Source organism: Scyliorhinus canicula, chromosome 7 (genome assembly GCF_902713615.1).
Source record: "Scyliorhinus canicula chromosome 7, sScyCan1.1, whole genome shotgun sequence".
Taxonomy (NCBI): domain Eukaryota; kingdom Metazoa; phylum Chordata; class Chondrichthyes; order Carcharhiniformes; family Scyliorhinidae; genus Scyliorhinus; species Scyliorhinus canicula.
Window position 1 is genome coordinate 65,304,819 of NC_052152.1, and position 22,001 is coordinate 65,326,819.

The 22,001-nt window shown below is 42.0% G+C and overlaps 1 protein-coding gene across 5 annotated transcripts in view; it reads right to left on the reverse strand.

The window, feature by feature from the left end:
- Positions 1 to 22,001, reverse strand: part of nsun3 (NOP2/Sun RNA methyltransferase 3) — a 51,594-nt gene that overhangs the window by 19,016 nt on the left and 10,577 nt on the right. For 2 of the 5 annotated variants that reach the window (XM_038802179.1, XM_038802181.1), the window contains exons 4-5: positions 12,682 to 12,836; positions 1,925 to 2,046 (exon numbers count right to left, since the gene is read on the reverse strand). In XM_038802179.1, the coding sequence (XP_038658107.1) occupies positions 1,925 to 2,046; positions 12,682 to 12,836 (277 nt within the window). Of the gene's footprint in view, positions 1 to 828; positions 1,195 to 1,924; positions 2,047 to 8,100; positions 8,320 to 11,246; positions 11,591 to 12,681; positions 12,837 to 22,001 lie in introns of those variants that run through there. The other 3 variants (XM_038802180.1, XM_038802183.1, XM_038802182.1) reach the window with 3 other exon arrangements.

Consider the following 22,001-nt stretch of genomic DNA (forward strand, 5'->3'; position numbering starts at 1 on the left):
GGAAAGATTGAAGCGAGAGAGAGAGACAGATAAAGAAGAAAAAAACCAAAATTGTTTCAAAATCCACAACGAAAGTTCAACATGTGTAAAAGTTAATTCTTAGTGAGTAGTTTGTCAGCAATTAACACTTAGGCTGTTAAAAGAGTAGTTTCACTGGAAGGGACAAATCCCAATAGTTTTCAATTAATTTAGTTCATTTCTGTGAGGCAAGTATAGCAACCTCGCTCCATTCCATGTATTTCAATGTTATTGGAAGGATACCATAATTGCATAGCTTGCAAAGGAGCATTGGGGACAGCAACTTCCTGACTTTCACCTTTAACCACACAAATGCAGTCACTGGAAGTTGTCGGATTTCCACTTAGAGTAGTTAGCTTCCCTGTTATTTATTTTGAAAGGTCCAGACTCATTGCTATTGTTCGTTACTTAAAGATCCTGCAAAAGTCACTTTTCACAAGCACATTTGCTTTAGCTAATGCTGTGCAGTTCTTTTCTTATTTCATCTTACTCTAATTACACAATATAAACTCCATATTGCAAGTATCCTGTGATCAGTAACTGAATTAGAACAAGGTAGCTATGCAATTAAAATAATAATAAAAATCCGTCTCTCCCTGGAGACTATATAGTTTTAGGAGAGTAGGAAGTGGTGATATCATGATCAGTAAAATACCACAACTATGCAGGATCTTTTCCAGCCATTTTAGTATATTCATATACTATAGAAAAAGTAAAGGTAAAAAGTACAAAAAGTGCAAAGGAGAATAATGAAATTATACTACGCTGATGACAGAAGTATTTTTGGAATAATATTCCCTTCTGCCCAACAGAAAGAACATGCGAGAATTAAAACAGCAGTATAATTAGAGCTTATGCAAGAATCAATGAAATGACTTTCAAATGGAATGTGCTATGAATATCAACCATTTTGGTAGAAATGCTTAACTTGAACTCACACAATTCTGAGAACTTAAATCAATATAGAACAAAACAAAAGAGAAATATATTTGGCTACATTATTTAGTACAGGCTCATATTCAAAATTCGAAACGCTCTGAAATCTGCACTTTTTCCGTGTCTGCTGTTCCTGCACTGTGTCCCGAATCCTTTTGGCCGAACACACGTGCGTGTGTATCCTTCCGATTGATGGCACAGGTTTGTTGCACCGCAAGAGTTGAACCCGGTACTGATTCCCTGCCAGGAGGAAAGACACGCACCCCCATCAGACACAGCATCGACTGGCAACTCCAATCAACGTCCGAGGGTCTTTAAAAATTTGAAAAATTCCAGAATCTGAGACACTTTTGGTCCCGAGCATTTCGAATAAGGGATACTCAACCTGTAATAATGTTCCTGGAAATTAAATAAAGGCTACTATCAAAGTAATAAGCTGCCTATTGTGGGAATTGGTACTGCATCACCTTCTGAAAACAAAATGAAAGACAATAGTCTGGACAGAATTGGAGTGAAACTTTAAGGTTAAGATTGGCTAATGGTCTACCATAGGAATGATTAGATGAAAAAAGACCGGGTCCATCTAGTTTGCCTTCTTCACCCTGGTGGTCACATATTGCAACGATAAAGGAGATATTAAATAATTATAGCATTCAATCTCCACCAATTAGTCGACAACAGAAACTGAAAACAACCGAAGCAAACCCACAGCGGAGGAAGGGTTTTGGGAACCTTGTGTCCAAAGTCAATTATTTCCCCCCCCCCCTCCCCCCCAAGCCTGCTATATTTACCACAAACATTCAAATTAGGCATATGTTATATACCAACATGAATCAATACCTGCTGCTTCCCCTAGCTCTCTGGGGAGTCTGTTCCAATAGATTGACCACTTGCTCACTCAAGTATTGGACAATTATTCCACTTAAAATGTAAAACACAAACAGATGGGCTTAAGGGCTTTCTCTTGTACCTGAGTAATTGCCTCTGCAAAACTGGTAGATTAGGCCTCTGTGTAATCCTCATGCTAGCCTGAAGGACATCAGGGGAGAAGAGCCAACTTCGGTCATTTGAACATGGTGTGTCCACTAGTACCTAAGAAAGGAAATCAATAGTAAGAAAATACAAAAGTTATTCCAAAACATACAAGCTCAAGTGACAGAAGCATTTTATCAAAATTAGTGTTTCCAGTTCAAAGCCAACTTGATTCAGTTGTCAGCACCCCAATTTAAGGTGCTGGTTCTGAACCTCAAAATTCAGCATATAACATAGGCTAACATTTGGTAGTATTGAGGGGTATGTAGTTTTTGGCTCAGATGTTTACCCGGTGTCCTATCTGTCTGTTCAGCTGAAGGTAAATGATCCCATGGTGTCATTTGATAAGGAGCTGGAAGTTAGTCAGGAAAGTGACCTAGTCAACATTTGTCCTTTAACCATTCATTCACTGAGAGATTACATTATGCGCAGACTGGGTTCACCCACATATATAGTAAAAAATCCACTTCAAAAACATAGTGGTTGGTTGCAAAGAGAATTTTTTTTCTTTATTTTGCAAAGTCATTGTACGTTGTACAATTTGGTGACGCTGTCCTTGGCCCCAGCAAACCACCACCACCCGAACAAAACATTGCGTCAACTGAAGAATGCTAAAAATGGCTACATGAATTAAAGGGAATTCCTCAATACCCAGGTTACCAGCAGTACTTGAAAGGTATTCCAGGATGAAACATGTCTAGAGATTTGTAAAAAAGTGAACATCGAGACATAGATAAAGATTTACTTTGCAGGGAAAGCTGGCATATCAAAAAGGACCACTGAAGAAAAATAACTGTCAATGACCCTTCAAGCTCAGGTGAAAAGTGAGTTTGGCAGAGCAATTTAAAATCTTATCTCTCAGACAATGGAGCATCTACTCAGAAGAAATTGTATGAGTTGCATATAAGCCAAGACATTTGGGAAATTAAATCTTTGATGTTGTTGCTGATAGACTGTCTATTTGGACAATCACTTGAGACATGCAACATAACAAAGTATTCCCTAAATGCACAAATATAATTGTGGCTTATGAATATGGGCAAAGTACAACTTCTTACAGTACTGGCCTCCACTCATCCTTTGACAAAGTCCAGCATGTAGTTTTTATGCAAATGACTAATTAATTTGCTGTAATTTATAAATAATGAATACCAGGGAAGATTTGATCTGAAAAACACTCTTAAATTATAGCTTATACTGCTATTCAAAACAAATTAAACAACACCATTAGTTTTAGTGAAACAATGAAATCATAGGATCTAATTGCATATTATTCGGATTGTCTTGTGCGTGACACAAATGGGCCAAGTGCTGTGTGCACAGACAAGGAAGTAGAATAATTTCCCTCAAACAGAAATATTGAGTAAAATCTGACAATTGAGCACCCCCATGTGGCTAAGATCGATGTAACATGGATATTTGAACACAAAATCAATGGTGATATTTACATATAGACAGGGTCTGACACTTAATCTAATGTTAATTGTTTGTACAATGTCATCTAATTTCAGAATAGATTTTAGTACTAAATTACATGTACCATGATCTCAGTATTTCAACAGATGCACCCATTATAGTGCATAGGACAATGTGTTGTGCGAACATTTCAGGTCAAAACAGAAATCAGAAAAATCATTGGAAATATCTATATCAGACCACATTCCACACAAGCTCCAAATACGAGTAGTAACTATTTAATTCCTACTGCAATTGCACATGATCTAATTATAAATTTGTTCACTTATTAACTGCTGTAAACTGGCATTTTTGGACAAACTTTTGCACATCATCTGATGAACCAGTAAAAGTACAAGATGTAAGTAGTTGGGCTGAATCTTAGTCACCTGATCTTGTTGATCTTCCAGTACAGGGGACGAATCCAGCCAAACTATCAGTGATATTGAAGGTACTGAAAGCAGGTTGTGCTTCCATCAGGCCAACTCATGGCTCGGAGTCCATATGGAACATGGTCATTGCTGGGGCTCATTTCCAGTTCAGCAATTGTGTGGCCAGGGTGGGCTGAAACCCTTTATTCAAATTCACTCACTTCAGTTCAGGACGGGGCATAGATGAGGGCGGGCCGTGCACAATGGATCGACAAGTTTGAATTCTCCACACATGGATCCTCATAACCAGAACTTCAATCAATTAAAAAAGAGTGTCACTGCACAATCTGGTAATTAAAACCAGAAACTTGTTTCAGACTTAAAAAGTGGAATATTGAATAGCTAACGGTACAAACTGCTACCTGCTCAGTAACTGAACACCCCAACCCTTGGAGCCTCTGAACAGAATCAACAGTGGGGAGTATTTTGTGCTCCTCCATTCGTCGCGGAGGGGCAATGTGGTGGTGCGGGGCAATGATTCCACACTCGGGATTGAATGATTCCACACTCGGGGATTGTAGCACACCAAAATTCAATTGGTTTAGGTGGCAACGGCAACACATAACTGAACACATCTGGCCTAAAAAGCCCCAAGAGGACCCGAATTTTTAACTGCCTATTTGTACAATGCTAATCCTAGAGATGAACATGCTACAGTTGATATGCTAGTGCTTTATGCTCATAGTCTCAGGACGGTTGAATCTGCCAATCATAATCACTGACTTGTTTACCTACTGCTAAAAGGTAGATGCGAACCTGTGAAGGCAGGACCCTGGTGGATTGTGATGCCCCACAGCCTAGCTCCACCGGTTCATTTTCATGCCTGATTAATATGATGCATCATTGCAATCGCAGTATTTTACCCCTGAGACTTTTTTTTTTAAATGTAGAGTACCCAATTCTTTTTTCCAATTAAGGGGCAATTTAACTTGAGGTCTCCTGGTATGTGACCCTCTCTCCCGCAAAAGGCATCACTCCAGGTTATTTTCCATAGTTGTCACGCCCAGTCCCCGAAAGAAAAGTGGCTGGGGGACAGTGAGGAAATCACAGCAGCTGCCGCAGTCCCGCAGGCGGGGTGCTTCGGGGTCGGACGGGACCCGAGAGGGCCCATTCCACTTAGTGCAATTAAGCACCCTGGACTTGTTCAATTTCTCAGGGGAAGGAGTCAGCGACAACCCCCTGCTTCGGAGGTTCTTAGCAGGATTTAGTTTGGAATACCCTCTGTCCCAACCGCTACCTTCGGGCACCTCTGCCACCATCTCTGTTTCCGGAGTGACCAGGTGGCAGGGGCAGAGTAGGCATCTGCACCACCACCTCCCACTGGCCCGGGAGGAGCCTGAGGAGATCCTGCCTGTCAATGATCAGTGTGGCGGGATCAAGGCAAGCCCTGGATTGGTTGGTGGGCCTGTGTCGCCCGCCGCACTCAGTGTTGTGGAGGATTTGGGCCCGGAGGACGACTGCCCGAAGGCTGTCAGCCGCCCAGTGTCGGGAACGCAGGGTGCACATGAGGCTCTCTGCAGTGGAGAGCAGGGCTCACCCGTGCCTGACACTATGACGCCCCTCACCCCCTCTGGGGGACCTGGAACCTGGCATATCTTAATTGAAGGTTCTTTTGTTTTTCTGCCTCCGTAGATAGTTCAGGCAGTGTCCTATTGGGCCACCCTCCACCAACACCCCAACTCCCTCCCTTCTCCACACCCTCCTTTCCCGTCTCTCCCCACCACTCCCTTCCTTTCCCTTCTGTTGGTACAGAGGTGAGGGTATCTGGTCTCTTCAGCACAAAGGTTAGTGCCTGTACCATTTGATTTTTGTAGCTATGTGTTGTGAACGGTTTTAATAATCAGAGTATCCTACTCCCCCTCCCCATTCATTGGTACTGAGGGGAGGGTACCCTGATTCTCCAACACAAAATTAGTGTTTGTACCGTTTGGCCTTGTATATATTTCTCACTGTTTTAATAAAAAGATATGGCCAATTCACCTACCCTTTGATGGAACCATCAATTCTACGGACACGTGCTTGTAGGATTAGAATAGCGGTTTTAATATACTTACAACAGAGCCAGCCTGTTCGCCGTTGAACTTTCGATTAACTGGCTGGCTGGCTCAGCACAGCAAGCTCCCTATGTTCGGCCGCGGTAACGGCCTGGTAGTTACAGTCATTGGAAAGATTAAGTTCCCGTACAAATTCAGCTAGTGTTTCTGTCGGCCGCTGACGGCGAGTCGTAAACACGTGGCGTGCATAAACCTCGTTGATGGGCCTAACGTACATTATGTCCAATATCGCCAGCGCTGCGGTGTAAGAACCGGCCGGATTTAGCTGCGTGGAGATTCTGTGGCTTACCCTCGCATGCAGTAGGCTGAGCTTTTGTTCCTCCGTTGTTCCAGTGGTGCTGGCTTCTGCCAGGTAGGCCTTAAAACATCTCAGCCAGTGGGAGAAAATTTCTTTAGCCTCTGCATCCTGCGGGTCGAGTTCTAGGCGTCCGGGCTTGTGGGCTACTTCCATGATTTACTTCGACTGCTTCGTAAGTATATTAAATTGATGGAACCATCAATTCTACGGACATGTGCTTGTAGGATTAGAATAGCGGTTTTAATATACTTACAACAGAGCCAGCCTGTTCGCCGTTGAACTTTCGATTAACTGGCTGGCTGGCTCTGTGGCACGGATCTTTATACAGCAGCTCCAGGGATAGGAGTTCTGGGCGGAGCCAAGGGGGGAGCCCAGTACAAACTCTCGAGTACTGCCAGAGCTACTCCCCCTGGTGGTCAGGTAGTGCAACTGCACTTACAATATCGGTACGTATATACAATGGGAACAGAGTGACATTGGTAACTTATAACACCGTGTGAATCTCATTCACCACACCCTGTACGTCTTTTTTTTTAAATTTAGTGTACCCAATTCATTTCTTTTTCCAATTAAGGGGCAATTTAGTGTGGCCAATCCACCTAACCTGCACATCTTTGGGTTGTGGGGGCGAAACCCACGCAAACACGGAGAGAATGTGCAAACTCCACACGGACAGTGACCCAGAGCCGGGATCGAACCTGGGACCTCAGCGCCATGAGGCAGCAGGGCTAACCCACTGCGCCACCGTGTTGCACACCCCTGTACATCTTTTTGGGTTTTTCATAGAATTTACAGTGCAGAAGGAGGCCATTCGGCCCATCGAGTCTGCACCGGCTCTTGGAAAGAGCACCCTGCCCAGGGTCAACACCTCCACCCCATAACCCAGTAACCCCACCCAACACTAATGCCAATTTTGGACACTAAGGGCAATTTATCATGGCCAATCCACCTAACCTGCACATCTTTGGACTGTGGGAGGAAACCAGAGCACCCGGAGGAAACTCACGCAGACACGGGGAGGATGTGCAGACTCCGCACAGACAGTGACCCAAGCCGGAATTGAACCTGGGGCCCTGGAGTTGTGAAGCAATTGTGCTATCCACAATGCTACCGGGTTGTGGGGGTGGGGCCCATGCAAACACGGGGAGAATGTGCAAACTCCTCACGGACAGTGACCCCGGTACGGGATCGAACCCGGGTCCATGAGGCAGCAGTGCTAACCACTGCCACTGCACCACCGTGACCCTCCCCCCTTCCCACCCCCAAGACTTTTTGAATGCTCTGATTGCAACCATTTGATCTATACATTATTTAAAACTGTCAATTTCTCAGGCCTGGAGCTTAAAGCAGAGGCAGGTGCTTTATCTTGCACCCCAGGTCTAAAGAAAGCATCCGCTGTATACTTTGATTCTACAACAACGAAACCCACCATTAATGCCCAACAAACAAGCAAGCAAGAACAGAAGGACTAGGGTATCTGGCACATACTACACACAGCCAATATTTCCCTTTGTTCTGGCAGTGTCCAAAGCAGCCAACCAGCAACAGGATCAGGCACAAGCAGAACCAAACGTGTATTCAATGGAGACGGGAAGTGAAAAAATGGACTGCGGAGTGGAGGTGGCAGGGGTCAGAAAAACATGTAAAAGGCGAAATTCCAGAATGGAAAAATCAGAAATCCGCCATTTGGTGGAAATTCTCATCCCTGCATTTAATCTACCCAGCTCCTGAATAGCTTTATTCTCTCCAAGTATATGATAAATTCAGCACTAAATAGCTAAGCATCAGACAGCGTTGCACAAGCATTTGGGGCAAAAAATATTTTAAAGTAATTACTAACTTGGCAATACACAGCTTTCTTTAAAAATCTGACATTAACACACAAAGAGAATCAACTGAAAAAATCTCTGTATGCAGTTTTACCTCTGCCACAATGTGATTAAATCATAACTGTGGCTGGGGAAGACCATTTAGAGTATGTTAGTACATCCATCCAAAAATACCACCAAATGTAGCATCTAATTCGTTCTTAAATGATTTCAGATTTCATGTCTCCACAGCTCTCCCTCAAGTCCATTCCATGTGTTGATCGCTCCTTGTGTAAAGCATTTCACAATATCAGTCTTAAATTTACATTTTTCTACTACGTTTCACTACCTTACTCTTGTAATATAGTAGAAAGTAATAATATGAATTTGACATCTCCATAACTATCTGGTTTTCTCCTATATGGTACTTGGTGAGGTGCCCCTCTATAGTCTTCCACCAGGGACTTTTCACAGGCTGTGCAGTTAATGGTTGCATATAATTAAAATGCAACAAATCTTCCTTAAATGAATCCCTGGAAGGCATGGAGATTAAAAATTGTGGAAGATAATTCAAGTCTCCAATTGTTTACATATTAGGCATCTTTTTTGCAGGCCAGAGTTTCTCCAGTCTGCTTAATTTTGATCTTTTAAAGTGAGATTATCTGTACTGTCTCTAATGTTGAACACCTTGTTTTCTGACAAGCAGAACTGGACATAATACCAAAGTGCAAAATGACAAAGCACTGTATAATTTAACTGGAACGTTTAGCCAAGTTGTTCAACATTTTGACAAAACTACTGTGCATGCTGACTTTCATGTCCAAGAACATTCCTATGTCTCTTTCATCCTTAGCTATTTCTACATCATTCATCAAGTTTGTGCACTGACCTATGTTTCCGTCTAATGTACAGAACTTAACACAACTGTATGAAAAATCATTTTTCTGGTCATATTTATACTTTGTCCAGTGTGCTCCAGTGCCTCTATATTATTTGTATAATGTTTTACAGTACTTCAAGTGTGGTCTAATAAAGTTCTGTACAAACTTGGCATAATTTCTCTACTTTTCAATTCTATCATTTTTTTAAAATTCATTTACGGGAGGTAGGCGTCGCTGGTTAGGCCAGCATTTATTGCCCATCCCTAGCTGCCCTTCAGAAGGTGGTGGTGAGTTGCCTTCTTGAACCGCTGCAGTGCCACCACTAATCCCTCTAGAACTGAGCCTCAATAATAATCTTTATTAGTGTCACAAGTAGGCTTACATTAACACTGCAATGAGGTTACTGTGAAAATCTCCTCATTGCCACACTCCGGCGCCTGTTCGAGTACAGAGGGAGAGTTCAGAATTTCCAATTCACCTAACAAGCACGTCTTCCAGGACTTGTGGGAGGAAACCGGAGCTCCCGGAGGAAGGCACCGCAGACACAGGGAGAATGAGCAGACGCTGCACAGACAGGGACCCAAGCGGGAATCGAATCCAGGTCCCGGGCGCTGTGAAGCAACAGTGCTAACCACTGTGCTACCATGCCACCCACAATGTTTTGATTGATGGTCTTATGGACCTGTGTTGCTACTTTTTCAGATTTGCATCTGTTCCCCCCTGATCCATCTACTTGTCTACGTAGGGTAGAAGAGTAAATTACCATTTTGTTCTTTCCATCAAAATGTATTACCTTGCAATTTAATATACTTAAGTTTCTTTGTCAATTACACACCCGTTCTGCAAATTTATTCATATATTCCTGTATTTTATCACAGTACTCCTCTGTATTAGCGTTCTCCAATTTGGTGTCATCTGCAAATTATGAAATTGTACCGCCAATTAGAGTCCAAATTGTTCATGTAAATGGTGGACCATAGCATTCATAGCATTAATCCTTATCAAAAATGACTTCCAACCATCGGAATAACTTTCTTTAACCTCTACTTCTTTCTTGTGGGCTTCAATCCATTCAATTTGTTTTCTGGCTCCACATGTTCTGGCCTTAGTCATGACTCTATTATGCAGTAACTTAACAGTGGCCTTCTCTTTTCAATCTCCATTACATTAAAATGTTTTAGATGTTTTATTATTATTAAATCCTTGATGAAGGATGCCATTTATCTTTCTTACCCTCAGTCTCAGCTACTAATCTGTTCCTTGAGCGTGGGTCTAATTCTTTTATATATAGGAATCACATTGACTGCCCACCAGTTCTCTAACACTATTCCTTTTTCTATATATGTGTAATATTCTCTGTGATTTCTTCCCTAACCTCTTTTAACATGGACAGGTGCAATCCATCTAGATTCCTCAAGTTTGACTAGTTTATCAGTTATTTCCTCCATCTTCAATGTCTTTATATTTTGCATGATTTCTTATTCTAATGTATGTCTCCCATGTTACTTTCTCTGATAAATACTCAAGAAAGTAATTGTTTGTCATACTACCACAGAACCAAAATAATGCTGGTGCTGGAAATCTGAAATAAAAACATAAAAGATTGGAAATGCCTGACAGGTCAAACAGCGTCTATGGAACGAGAAGCGGTTAAGGTTTCAGGTTGGTGACTTTTCATCAGAACTGGGAAAAGTTAAAAATGTAATAGGTTTTAAACAAGTGAAATGGGAGAGGGTGGAAAAAGTACAAAAGAGAAAATCCTTGAGTGGAAGGAGGGAGAGATTAAATAACAGATGGTACAGGGCCAAAGGGAGTGGCAATCAGACAAGTAAGGAAACAAAAGATGTGTCTAGAGGGGGGTATAGCTGTAGAATACTTTATTTCTTTTTATATCCCTTAGCAACACTACAGTTTCTCTTTGCTTTCCTAATTGCCTAAGGGCAGCACGGTAGCACAAGTGGATAGCACTGTGGCTTCACAGTGCCAAGGTCCCAGGTTCGATTCCCTGCTGGGTCACTGTCTGTGCAGAGTCTGCACGTTCTCCCCGTGGGTTTCCTCCGGGTGCTCTGGTTTCCTCCCACAGTCCAAAGACGTGCAGCTTAGGTGGATTGGCCATGATAAATTGCCCTTAGTGACCAAAAAGATTAGGAGGGGTTATTGGGTTACGAGGATAGGGTGGAAGTGAGGGCTTAAGTGGGTTGGTGCAGACTTGATGGGCCGAATAGCCTCCTTCTGCACATATATTATGTTCTAATTGTTTATTTGACTTGCTCAAACTTTTCATATTGCCTGTCATAGACTAAGTGCATCGACAACAAAGCAGAGTGTATCTTTCTCTTTAATTTCAAATTTGTCCTTTTATTTGTTTTCGCATGGTTTGTCACTACTGTCTAGTTTGTTCTTATTCGCTTTAGTGGAATATATTTCTGCTACTCTATTGAACACCGTTTAAGTGCTTCCCACTGCTGTTCTATTTCTTTTTCAGTAAATATTTCTGGTTTATTTTCATTCTTTTCACCCTGATACCCATAAAATAAGCTTGTTTTTCCCTCACTTCACTATTTTGGTCTTTGTTTTACATATGTCCTCCTCAATTTTAATCGAACTCTCCTCTTGGGCTTTTTACATGCTGGGTAAGAAAGGGGTCTTGTACACAATGCCTCTTCTTGCCAATTTCCTAGAGAAAAGGACAAATAGGGTTGTTAATAGGACTTTAAACTAGTAAGAAGGATGGAGGAATCTGGGGCAAGTTAAAAATGACAGGGTTACTATTTTATGTCGTTTTTCATGCCATATATTTGCTTACGTATTTCATCAGTCTCCTTTCCAGTAGGTAGGCTGTAGTTTATGGTTTAGCGTGACCACATCTTTTATTTCAATCTATACAGATCCTGCTTCTAATTTTGTTAGTAATGTTCCTTTTTTCTATTGCCATGATGATATCTTTATTTAATAGTCACACCATCTATTTCTTCCTTCCCTATCATAACTTGCAATATTTAGTTTCCAGTCCTATTCTTTATGTCACCATGTTTCAGCTACTCCTCATGCATCTGGTTCCTTCCTATATTTTTGTATTCCGTTCCCTGTATTTGTTGTTGTACAATTTGACAATGTCTTTCTACTGTTCCTTTTACCTAACTTTAATGGGCCTTTTAAGCTGGTTTTTTAACTATATTTGTTCACTTACCATTTCCATTACTCTGTTCCTTACCTCAGCCTGAAATTCTTTTGTCTTCAGACTTGTGTAATTTTCACAAAATGGAGGTTAAGGTACACTAATGTAGGGCAGTCCACTTCAGCTTCCACAATGTCATAAAAGTCAAAGAGTTTGATGGGCCAATTTTCCCCTTGTTTGACTTGTTTATAAGACTGAGAGAAAGGTAATCCTCAAGTTTACTCTTGCCAATTCTGAAATCCTCTTTGGCATCTTTTAATGGCTTCAATTTTTATAAAACCCATGCTTGTGAAAGTAGATTGTCGCAGAGTTTAAAAAAAAAAAAACGATGCAAATCTTACACATTATAACTTTTTGAAAATGTACCAGCTGCCACCCATTCAAAGTCAGTGCAGCAAATAGCAACTCGGGGCTTTTCACAGTAACTTCATTTGAAGCCTACTTGTGACAATATGGGATTTTCATTTCAATTCAATGCTGGCTGGTCTAAATGTCGCACCCCATGTTTTAGTGTTCTGTAGGGTTGCATTTTGAAACTATAATGAGCCATGTCATCACAGCACAGAAATTGGGGAAAAATGTGGCCTCACCTTGTCATACACTTGCAGCCGCTGTGGACCAATGTGTCTCCCATCCAGGTTGGTCACAGAAATTATGCTTCTCAAGTCTTTGGGTACAAAAGATTCAAGTGCTTGCTTCAGCCGTCTGTGTCGCAAACTGTCATATTCATTGGAGTGCAAATGACCTTTTTAACAAAGACAAACAAATGTGAGATTGTAAAAGTGACCGAACATCCCACTTTTTTGCTGCAACCAACAATAGTGAAAGGGAATAAATGGAAAAAAAATACGAGTACAACAATAAAACTAAAACCTTGGCATCTATCCTCCCAAGGACACCATTACATATCTGTCTCATCCCAGCAGTAAGACTGTAATCTCTGTATTAAAATGGCATGGGCACAAGTTCCACTCGTGAGATTGGAGCATAATCCAGGCTGAATCTTTAGCGCTGCACGACCAGTAACATTAAATCTACAAATCTACAAGCCCATCTGCCCCTCGGGTGGGCACAAAAGATTGCAAAGTACTATTTTAAGATCTGCGAGTGCTCAATTCAATATTTATCCCTGAACAAACATTAAAATAGATTATTTGGTTGCTGACTGCAAATTAGCTGCAGTGTTCCCCACAGCCACAACTGTCACCGCAATCCAAAAAGAACTCCATTCATTTCATGGGCTTTCATAGAGTGAAGAATAAAGGGATTAAGGGTTATGGTGTTCAGGCCGGAAAGTGGAGCTGAGTCCACAAAGGATCAGCCATGATCTCATTGAATGGCGGAGCAGGCTCGAGGGGCCATATGACCTACTCCTGCTCCTAGTTCTTATGTTCTGATGTTCTTGTGGACGTGACTACCTGCTCCAAACTTTTATTTGTACTTATATATGAACATTGTTAGGTAGTGAATGTTATGCAGCACCATTTATTCTTTCACAGGATGTGGGTGTCACTGACAGGCCAACATTTATTAGCCACCCCTAACTGTCCTTGAAAAGGTAGTGATGAAGTTTCTTTTTGAGTCGCTGCACTCCATGTGGTGTCGGTACACCATGGCACTGTAAGGAAGCGGGTTCTAGGATCTTGACCCAGCGGCACTAAGCAGGAACAGATATAATTCCAAACAAGGATGATATGTGGCTTGGAAGCGAAGTTATAGGCGGTGGTGTCTGCCTGCATCAGCTACCCATATCTTTCTAGATGGCAGAGCTTGTGGGTTTGGAAGGTGCTGCAGAAGAAATCTTGGTGAGTTGCTTCAGTGCATTTTTGTAGATGGCACACAATGATGGACAGGCTTTTTGGATTAAGATGTGGAGTTACTTGCCATTCAATTTCAAGTCTCTGACCTGCTCTTGTAACCATATGTATGTTTGGTCCAGTTCAATTTTTGGTCATTCCCTCAGGATATTGAGAGTGGGGGAATTCAGTGATGGTTATCAACATTGAATGTCAAGGGGTGAAAGTTAAATTCTCTCTTATTGGAGAGATTGCTATTGCTTGGTACCATGCCAGATGCTAGGAATATTACCTGTCATTTATTAGTCTGTATGGTCTTGCTGCATATGGACATGGGCTGCTTCAGTATCTTAGGAGAGGCAAACAATTCATCAGCAAACATCAACACTTCTGACTTTATGATGGCAGGAATGTTCTTGATGAAGTAGCTGAAGATGGTTCTGCCTAGAACACCATGATTCCCATTGATTTGTGCTTTGCTGGGCTACACCATGCCACACTCAGTTAAATACAGCCTTGATGTCAAAGGCAGTCACTCTCATCTCACCTCAAGTTCAGCATTTCTGTCCATGTTTGGATCCAGTCTGTAATGAGGTCAGGAATTGAGTGGCCTGGTGGAACCCAATCCGAGTATCAAGGCAGCAGGTTAACAACACAGTCCATCACTTTCCTAATGATTGAGAGTAGGCTGATGGGGCGAGATAATTGGCCAGGTTGGATTCCTCCTGCTTTTTGTGGACAGGACAATTTTCCACATTGCCAAGTGAATGCTAGCATCGCAGCTGTACTGGAGCACAGGTCATCAGTACTACTGCCATAATGCAGTGAAAACCCATTACCATATTGCAGTGCCTTCAGGTGTTTCTTGATATCACGTGGAGTGAATCAATTTGACTGAAGACTGGCATAATGATGGGGACCTTAGGGAGCTGAGATGAATCATCTACATTGCCTTTGGTTGCAAATGCTTCAGCCTTGTCTTTTGATGTGTTGGGCTCCTTCACCAAGGAAGGAAATATTTATGAAGCCGCTTCCTTGGGGTAATTGTTTAATAGTCCACACCATTCGTTACTGGATATGGCAGGACTGCAGAGCTCCGATTTGACCTATACGTTGATGGATTGCTTTGCTGTATTACATATGGCTTTTGGTCTTAAAGGTTCCGAAGTGTTACTAAGATGGGCTTTCCGCCAGCATCTCTGGCTATTAAAGAGCACCTCAATAATTCCAGCAATTTTTCAATTCAAATATTTGAAACTAACTATATTGGTGAACTAACAATTTCAAATTGCCGTGAATTTTATCCCAACAAGTTGGCTACACTGTTTTTAAAAAGCAGTTTAGTTTTAACAACAGGAAGCTCCTTCTACTCTCCCACTCCACCCCTACCCAGGAGTCAACAACCCATGATTTAGAAAAATAATTTCCCTCAAATTCAATGACCAACCCTGTCACCATCACCCCTACCCTGCCCAATCCAACCTCAGGTGAGGGACTTTTAAAATGTGTATTTAATTTGCCAGTGGGTGTTATGAACCTTTGAGCATTTGTTCTCTGCCTTGATATTTACATGATGTGGAGATGCCGGCGTTGGACTGGGGTGAGCACAGTAAGAAGTCTTACAACACCAGGTTAAAGTCCAACAGGTTTGTTTCAAACACGAGCTTTCGGAGCACGGCTCCTTCTTCAGGTGAATGGAAAGGCTTGTTCCATATTTGTTGATATTTACACCCTCCGAAGAAGACCTCTTTCCCAGTTTCCTTTTTATTTGTACTTAACAGATATTCTCATGCCTTATTGGAACTTTGTTTAAGATTGTTCAAAGAGCTGAATAAGGAGTCCAATTCCTCTCTACAAAAGATTTAAAGTAACTTCCCCTTGGATGGTGAAAACAAACATGATTAAGCATTATTATTCGAAAGTAAATTGAGAATACTGGTCGCTTGGTGACGATCACAAAATATGAAAACTTGGAATGCTTTGATGAACGGCAGATGCAAAGTCCTCATGGCTCATTAGTCACCTGAATTCTAAAATGAAATTCTTGCCTTGATATCACCCCCATGGAATCCATTAGACTTTACACTGTGTAGTTTTCCATATAGAGCATTTCATTTGACTTTAAATTCCTACCTTTTTGCTGATAGCAACAGCATGTGCTGGAAGAGTGAAGAATAAATTATGAAACATAATCATTGCAAGTCTATTAAGTAGTGATTAATAGGAAATAATTGCTAGACTGTATTATACATGAGCAAGTTATAGCATTTTAATTGTAAAGGTTGATGGGACCAGGAATGATGTAGAACTGCATAAAGTAATTGAAATTGCTGATCAGTGCCTAAGTTAACAATTCCTGCCAGGGTGCAAGGAAGTTTAAGCTTCTGGGATAGAACTGTTCAGAAAAAAATGAGAGCGCAAAAATGCTGAGAAGAAAATACACAAGAACTGTCTATGGCAACACTTATTTGCTCCTACTATAGCAATCAGAAAAGAAAACCTTAACATTTTAAAATAGGCAAGATCATCACAAAGCCTGGTCAAGTGAGAAAATATATTTGAATTCAGCACAAACCTGCTGCACATCACCAGTTTAAGTATATTTTACACTTCACTAAATAAACACATTTTACTATTCGATTCTTAAAGCTCCTCTCACCTAGTTAACACCATGTGCAACCTAGACTGTAGCTATCAAATTTGGTAGAAAGTTCAAAAACATCTCAGTGACGCATTCTACCTCGAAGATCTGAAGTTCAGTCACACCTACAGGGGACGGCAGAAAATTAATGATGCAATCCAAATGGATTCTAAATTTGAATATGTTAATTAAAACTAGTTGCTCAAGTGAAAATATCTGACTCGGGGGAAGTATTCCTTTTCAATGAAAAACTAATACATATTAAAAAGATTCTAGCAAAAATCAAGGAAAGTATTTATTGGAGAAGACTTTGAGAAGATTTGATAGAGCTGTTCAAAAATCACACGGGGTCTATACAGGTTAGAGCGCGAAAAAATGATGCAGTTGGCAGAAGGGTTGAGAACCGGAGATCATCTGAAGTGAATAACAAAAGGACCCACAGGGATCATGAGGAAAAACCTTTACCCGGCAAGTGGCAAATATCAGGAATGCACTGCCTGAATGCATTTGAGACAGATTCACTCATGGCTTTCAAAAAGGAATCGAAGAAGCATCTGAAGAAAAATAAAATGCAGTATTACTGGCAAAGAGCCGGAGAGTAGTATTAGTGGAATTTGAGAGAAAGTCAGCACAAACATATTGTTTTGAATGGTCTTCTTCAGTGCTGTACTTGGTGGGAATGTGAGTGGTGAAGAGGATGTGGAATAATTTTTTTTAAAATTATGAATGCGAGTGGTGAGGAAGATGTTCAAAGGCTTCAAGATGATTTAGACACGCTGAGTGACTGCACAAATACGTGGCAGGTGCAGCATAACATTGATAAGTACAAAGTTATTCGCTTGAGTCAGAAAAACAGAATCGCAGAGAATTATTAAAAGGTGATAGACTGGGAAATGTTGATGTACAAAGGAACCTGGGTGTCCTTGTACATCAATTCCTGAAAGCAAGCATGCAGGTGCATCAAATGGTTAAAAAGGCAAATGGTAGATTGGCCTTCATTGCAAGAGGACTCGAGTGCAGGAGCAAGGATGCCTTGCTGCAGTTGTACAGTTTTGGTGTGCAGTTTTAGTCTCCTTGCCTAAAAAATGATGTGCTTGGTAGAGAGGGACTGCAGCAAAGGTTCACCAGACTGATTTCTGAAGTGGCAAGATTGTTGTATGAGGAGAGATTGGGTCAACTAGACCTATATTCACTAGAGTTCAAAGTTGATTTGCTTCCACTCCGGGGAGATGGGTTCGGCGGTGGTTGAATAGTCCAATCCTGGATCCGCAGTCTCTGCCACAGGTTTTGCAGGTGGTATTTGATGAGGTGGGTGGGTGGGTAGGGCATTCTGGATTCTGTACTCTCCACCACTGTTTATACTTGGTCTCCGCATGCTGCACTCTACGATGCTCGAGGTGATTGATGCCCGCATGGATGCTTTTTCTCCAGTTTGCGCATTCTAAGGCAAGCGACTCCCACGTGTCAATTGGGCTGTTGTTTTTATCAAGGGAGGCTTTCACAGTCTCTTTGTAGTGTTTCCTCTGCCCTCGCAGTGGTCCTTTGCCATTGCGGAACTTGGAGTAGAGCACTTGTTTCAGAAGCCTTGGGCTGGCATGTGGGCAATGTGACCCGCCCATCGCAGCTGGTCGAGCGTGGCCAATGCCTCAATACTGGGGATATTGGTCTGCAAGAGGAAGCTCACGTTGGTACTGTGAGTAGATTTGCGAAATTTTGCAGAGGTGATATCGCTCCAGGGATCAGCTGTACATTGTCCATGTTTCTGATGCATACAGGAGGACGGCGACCACGGTTGCTCTGTAGACCATGAGCTTGGCTTTGATGTCTTGGTCTTCAAACACTCTGTTTCTCAGGCGTCCGGAAACTGCACTGCCACATTGGAGTCAAAACTAGGTTTTGTCATCAATGTCTGCTCGAGTGGAGGCTACCGAGGTATGGGAAACATTCCTTGTTGTCTCAAAACTCACTGTGGATCTTGTTAAAAATGAAATTCCAGTGAAGGAGCAATTTAGCGTGGCCAATCCACCTACCCTACACATCTGTTGGGTTGTGGGGGTGAGACCCACGCAGGCACGGGGAAAATGCACAAACTTCACATGGACAGTGATCCAGGGCCGGGATCGAACCAGGGTCCTTGGCGTCATGAGGCAGCAGTGCTAACCACTGGACCACCGTGCTGCCCTCTCACCATGAATCTTGATGGTTGGGGGCAGTGTTGTGTGGCATTAGTGGGTTGGTAGAGAACCTTTGTTTTCCGATGTTTAGTCTGAGGCCCATTCTCTCATGTGCTTCGGTGAATGCATGATGATGGTTTGTAGCTCAACCTCTGATCATGCGCACACATAGGCGTCGTCTGCATACTGCAGCTCAATGACAGAGGTTGGGTGGTCTTGGTTCCGGTTGGAAGCATTGGAGGTTGAACAGTTTTCCGCTTGCCCCATAGGTTATTTCCACTCCAGGGGGAAGCATCAGGGTGACATGGTAGAGTGTTGCTACGAGGAAGATGGAGAAGAGCAGTGGTGCAATGATGCAGCCCTGTTTGACCCCAGTGTGCACACATATTGGGTCTGTGATGGTTCTGTTGGTGACAATCACGGCTTGCACGTCATCGTGGAGGAGGCAGAGAATGGTGATGAATTTCTATGGGCAGCCGAATTTGAGGAGGATGTTCACAATCTCTCACGGTTGACTGAGTCGAAGGTCTTTGCGAGATCGAAGAAGGCAATGTACAGAGGTGCATGCTACTCCCTGCCCTTTTCCTGGATAGTTTTGCACTGAAGAGCATGGCCATTGAGTTGCTTGATGGACAGAAACTGCACTGAGACTCAGGGAGGAGACCTTCAGCCACTAGGAGCGGTTGAGGAGTATTCTCGTGATGAGCTTTCTCATGGTGGAGAGTAGGGAAATCCCTCTGTCATTTCTGCAGTCAGATCTGTCTCCTTTCTTGAGGATGGTCAATTAAGGCGTCTGGCATAATCTCTTCCTTCATGACAAGGGTGATGAAGCTGTGGATTCTAACACTTCTGCAGGAATTCCATCTGAGCCAAAGGCCTTGTTCTTCAGCTGTTGGATGGCCTTTTCAACCTCACAATGAGTTGGGGTTGCGCTGAGAAGGTGACGGGTAGCGTGTTAGTGTCAAGGGCATTTGTGTCGAAAGCTGTATCTTGGTTGAGATCTTCAAAGTGCCCTTGCCAGCAAGCATTGACTGCCTCTCTGTTTTTGGCTCTCAGTGGGATGGACCGTAGATATTTTCGATTGGACTGAATAAGCGAGGCAAAACATAAACAAACACACATTTGCTCACATACACAATTATTCCACATTTTGTTGTCAAAACCAGCTATCTGTACAATTAAAATATGCGGCGGTGCTATAACTGTGCAATATATTTAGGTGATAGGGTAGATGGTTGGATACATTTCATTAAGGATTTCCTCTTGTTTGTTGTCCTGCCATGTACGTTTCCCTTCCTAATCCTTCATCTATGCCTCTCCTGAACTAGCATAGACAGAAGGAAGCAGATTTTCATTTCTTAACTGTAGGGAAGTATCATAGTGTACTGCCTCGACTCACCACCCTCTTAGTTGAAGACAAATTCCCAATGTATAAAATATTATGGACATTTTTCTGTTGTAAAATTATACCCAATAGGCAGAGTTGTCAAATACTGAACTTAGATCCTAGAGGTGGATGCAAGATGTTCCGCTGTATCTATCAATCAATCAATCGCTCAATTCTTTAGCAGTATTGTCAGTTGTGGCTCAGCTAATAGCAAACTAGCCTCTGAGTCACACGATTCACAAACCCACCCTTGGGTTTGAGCACAAAAAGCAAGATTGACACTCCAGTGTCGAAGGTGCCATCCTTCAGCTGAGACATTAAACAAAGGGCCATCCATCTACTCAGGTGAAGTTATCTGTGCTCGCCACTGTTGAAGAGGAAATCAGACAGCAACTTCCAGTGTGTGCAAATGCACGGTTAAAAACAGGAACCCAGATGATGCCCGGCTTCTCCAGAAGCTTCTCTACTGGCACCTTAATAGATTCGGCTTTCACATACGTGGAGGGCATGAAATTGCAGTTCTTACTGATTAGGTATCCACCCAAACATGCCAGGAATGTTACAGTGTGTCAATTCAAATGCAAGTGAATTTTTAGGAGTGATTTAATTACCATCAAACACCTCTCTGGCATGGAAAATTTGCTTTACAAGTGTTATCATATCTTATTCTTTCAGAACTGAATTGTTGCTGGAGGCTTTAAAAAGAGTTAAAAATAAAATTTCTATTTTCATTTCCCTTTCTTTTTACTCACTTTCATCATTTCATTTTTCCTCTCTACTTTTGCTTCATGTACATGATTTTAGATATTCTAACGTGCACTTCCTGATTTCGACTCTGGATGCCTTACCAAGGATTTTTTTGATCAGATTAATTGAAGTGACACACTGTTGCTTACTCTGTTACACAGATCCTAAATCATCTGTAGCGGGCACAGGCTCATAACACTTACTTGTTTGCCACTGCCACTTAATCCAAGCTAGTACCTCGACTAGATCTTTAGGTAATCTAACTTTTTATTTGAAGTCGCAATTCTTTTCGATTACAAAGAATTTAAATCTGAATTGCTATAGTAGTATATATGGATATAACCACAATGGTCACGTTGGAAGAGAAGTTTACAGACAAAAGTTTTTACAGTTAAAAGTTGTCTAAAGTTAATAATCAGCCACATTTCTCACTGAGGTTCACTTAAATAGGCATTGCTTTTATTCAAACATGTTCTGTTGCATTGCTTCCTTTGACAATTTCTAATTGTTTTATCCTCATGATCCTTTGAACTTTATTAGTTTAATTGTCTGATTATTAATGATTCTGCTTCAAAGTCTCCGTTACATTAACTGGTTAACCCCGTCAGATTGAGTTTGTTAGAAAAGGTTTTTCACAATGATGTGTTATAATCGAATTTTTACCCAGTGCTTGCGGATCTCAAAAAATCTAATTCCGGCCCATTTCAATGACTTGCTCCTCTGAAAACAAGCAAAGAAACTCCTCATATCAACTGATAGATCTTGGTGAAAGTTTTCCAAGTATATCGAGTGGTTTCATCCCAGCAAAGCAGCATAACCAATCATCCAATGAGACCAACTAACGTTCCTAGAGATTGCTTGCTTCGCTCAAGCTTCAGAGTTTTTGTTTCGCACTTATTATTTATGGGGCCATTGGGCCAGCAGCTCTAGGGGGAGGGTGGCCATCCTTCACAAGACAGCAATCCCAAATCCCATCATGAGCTGCCGCCTGTAAAATCAAGGAGGACGTCCCAACAGCCAGCCGGCACGTTGTCAACATGCATTTCAGGTCAGTCAGGTCTACTTTCTGGATAAAATTCTGCCCCATAACATATTTTTCACTCATTTTAGAAACCGCTTCTCATTTACTGAACCATGATGCACAATACCACTAAAATGGAACATG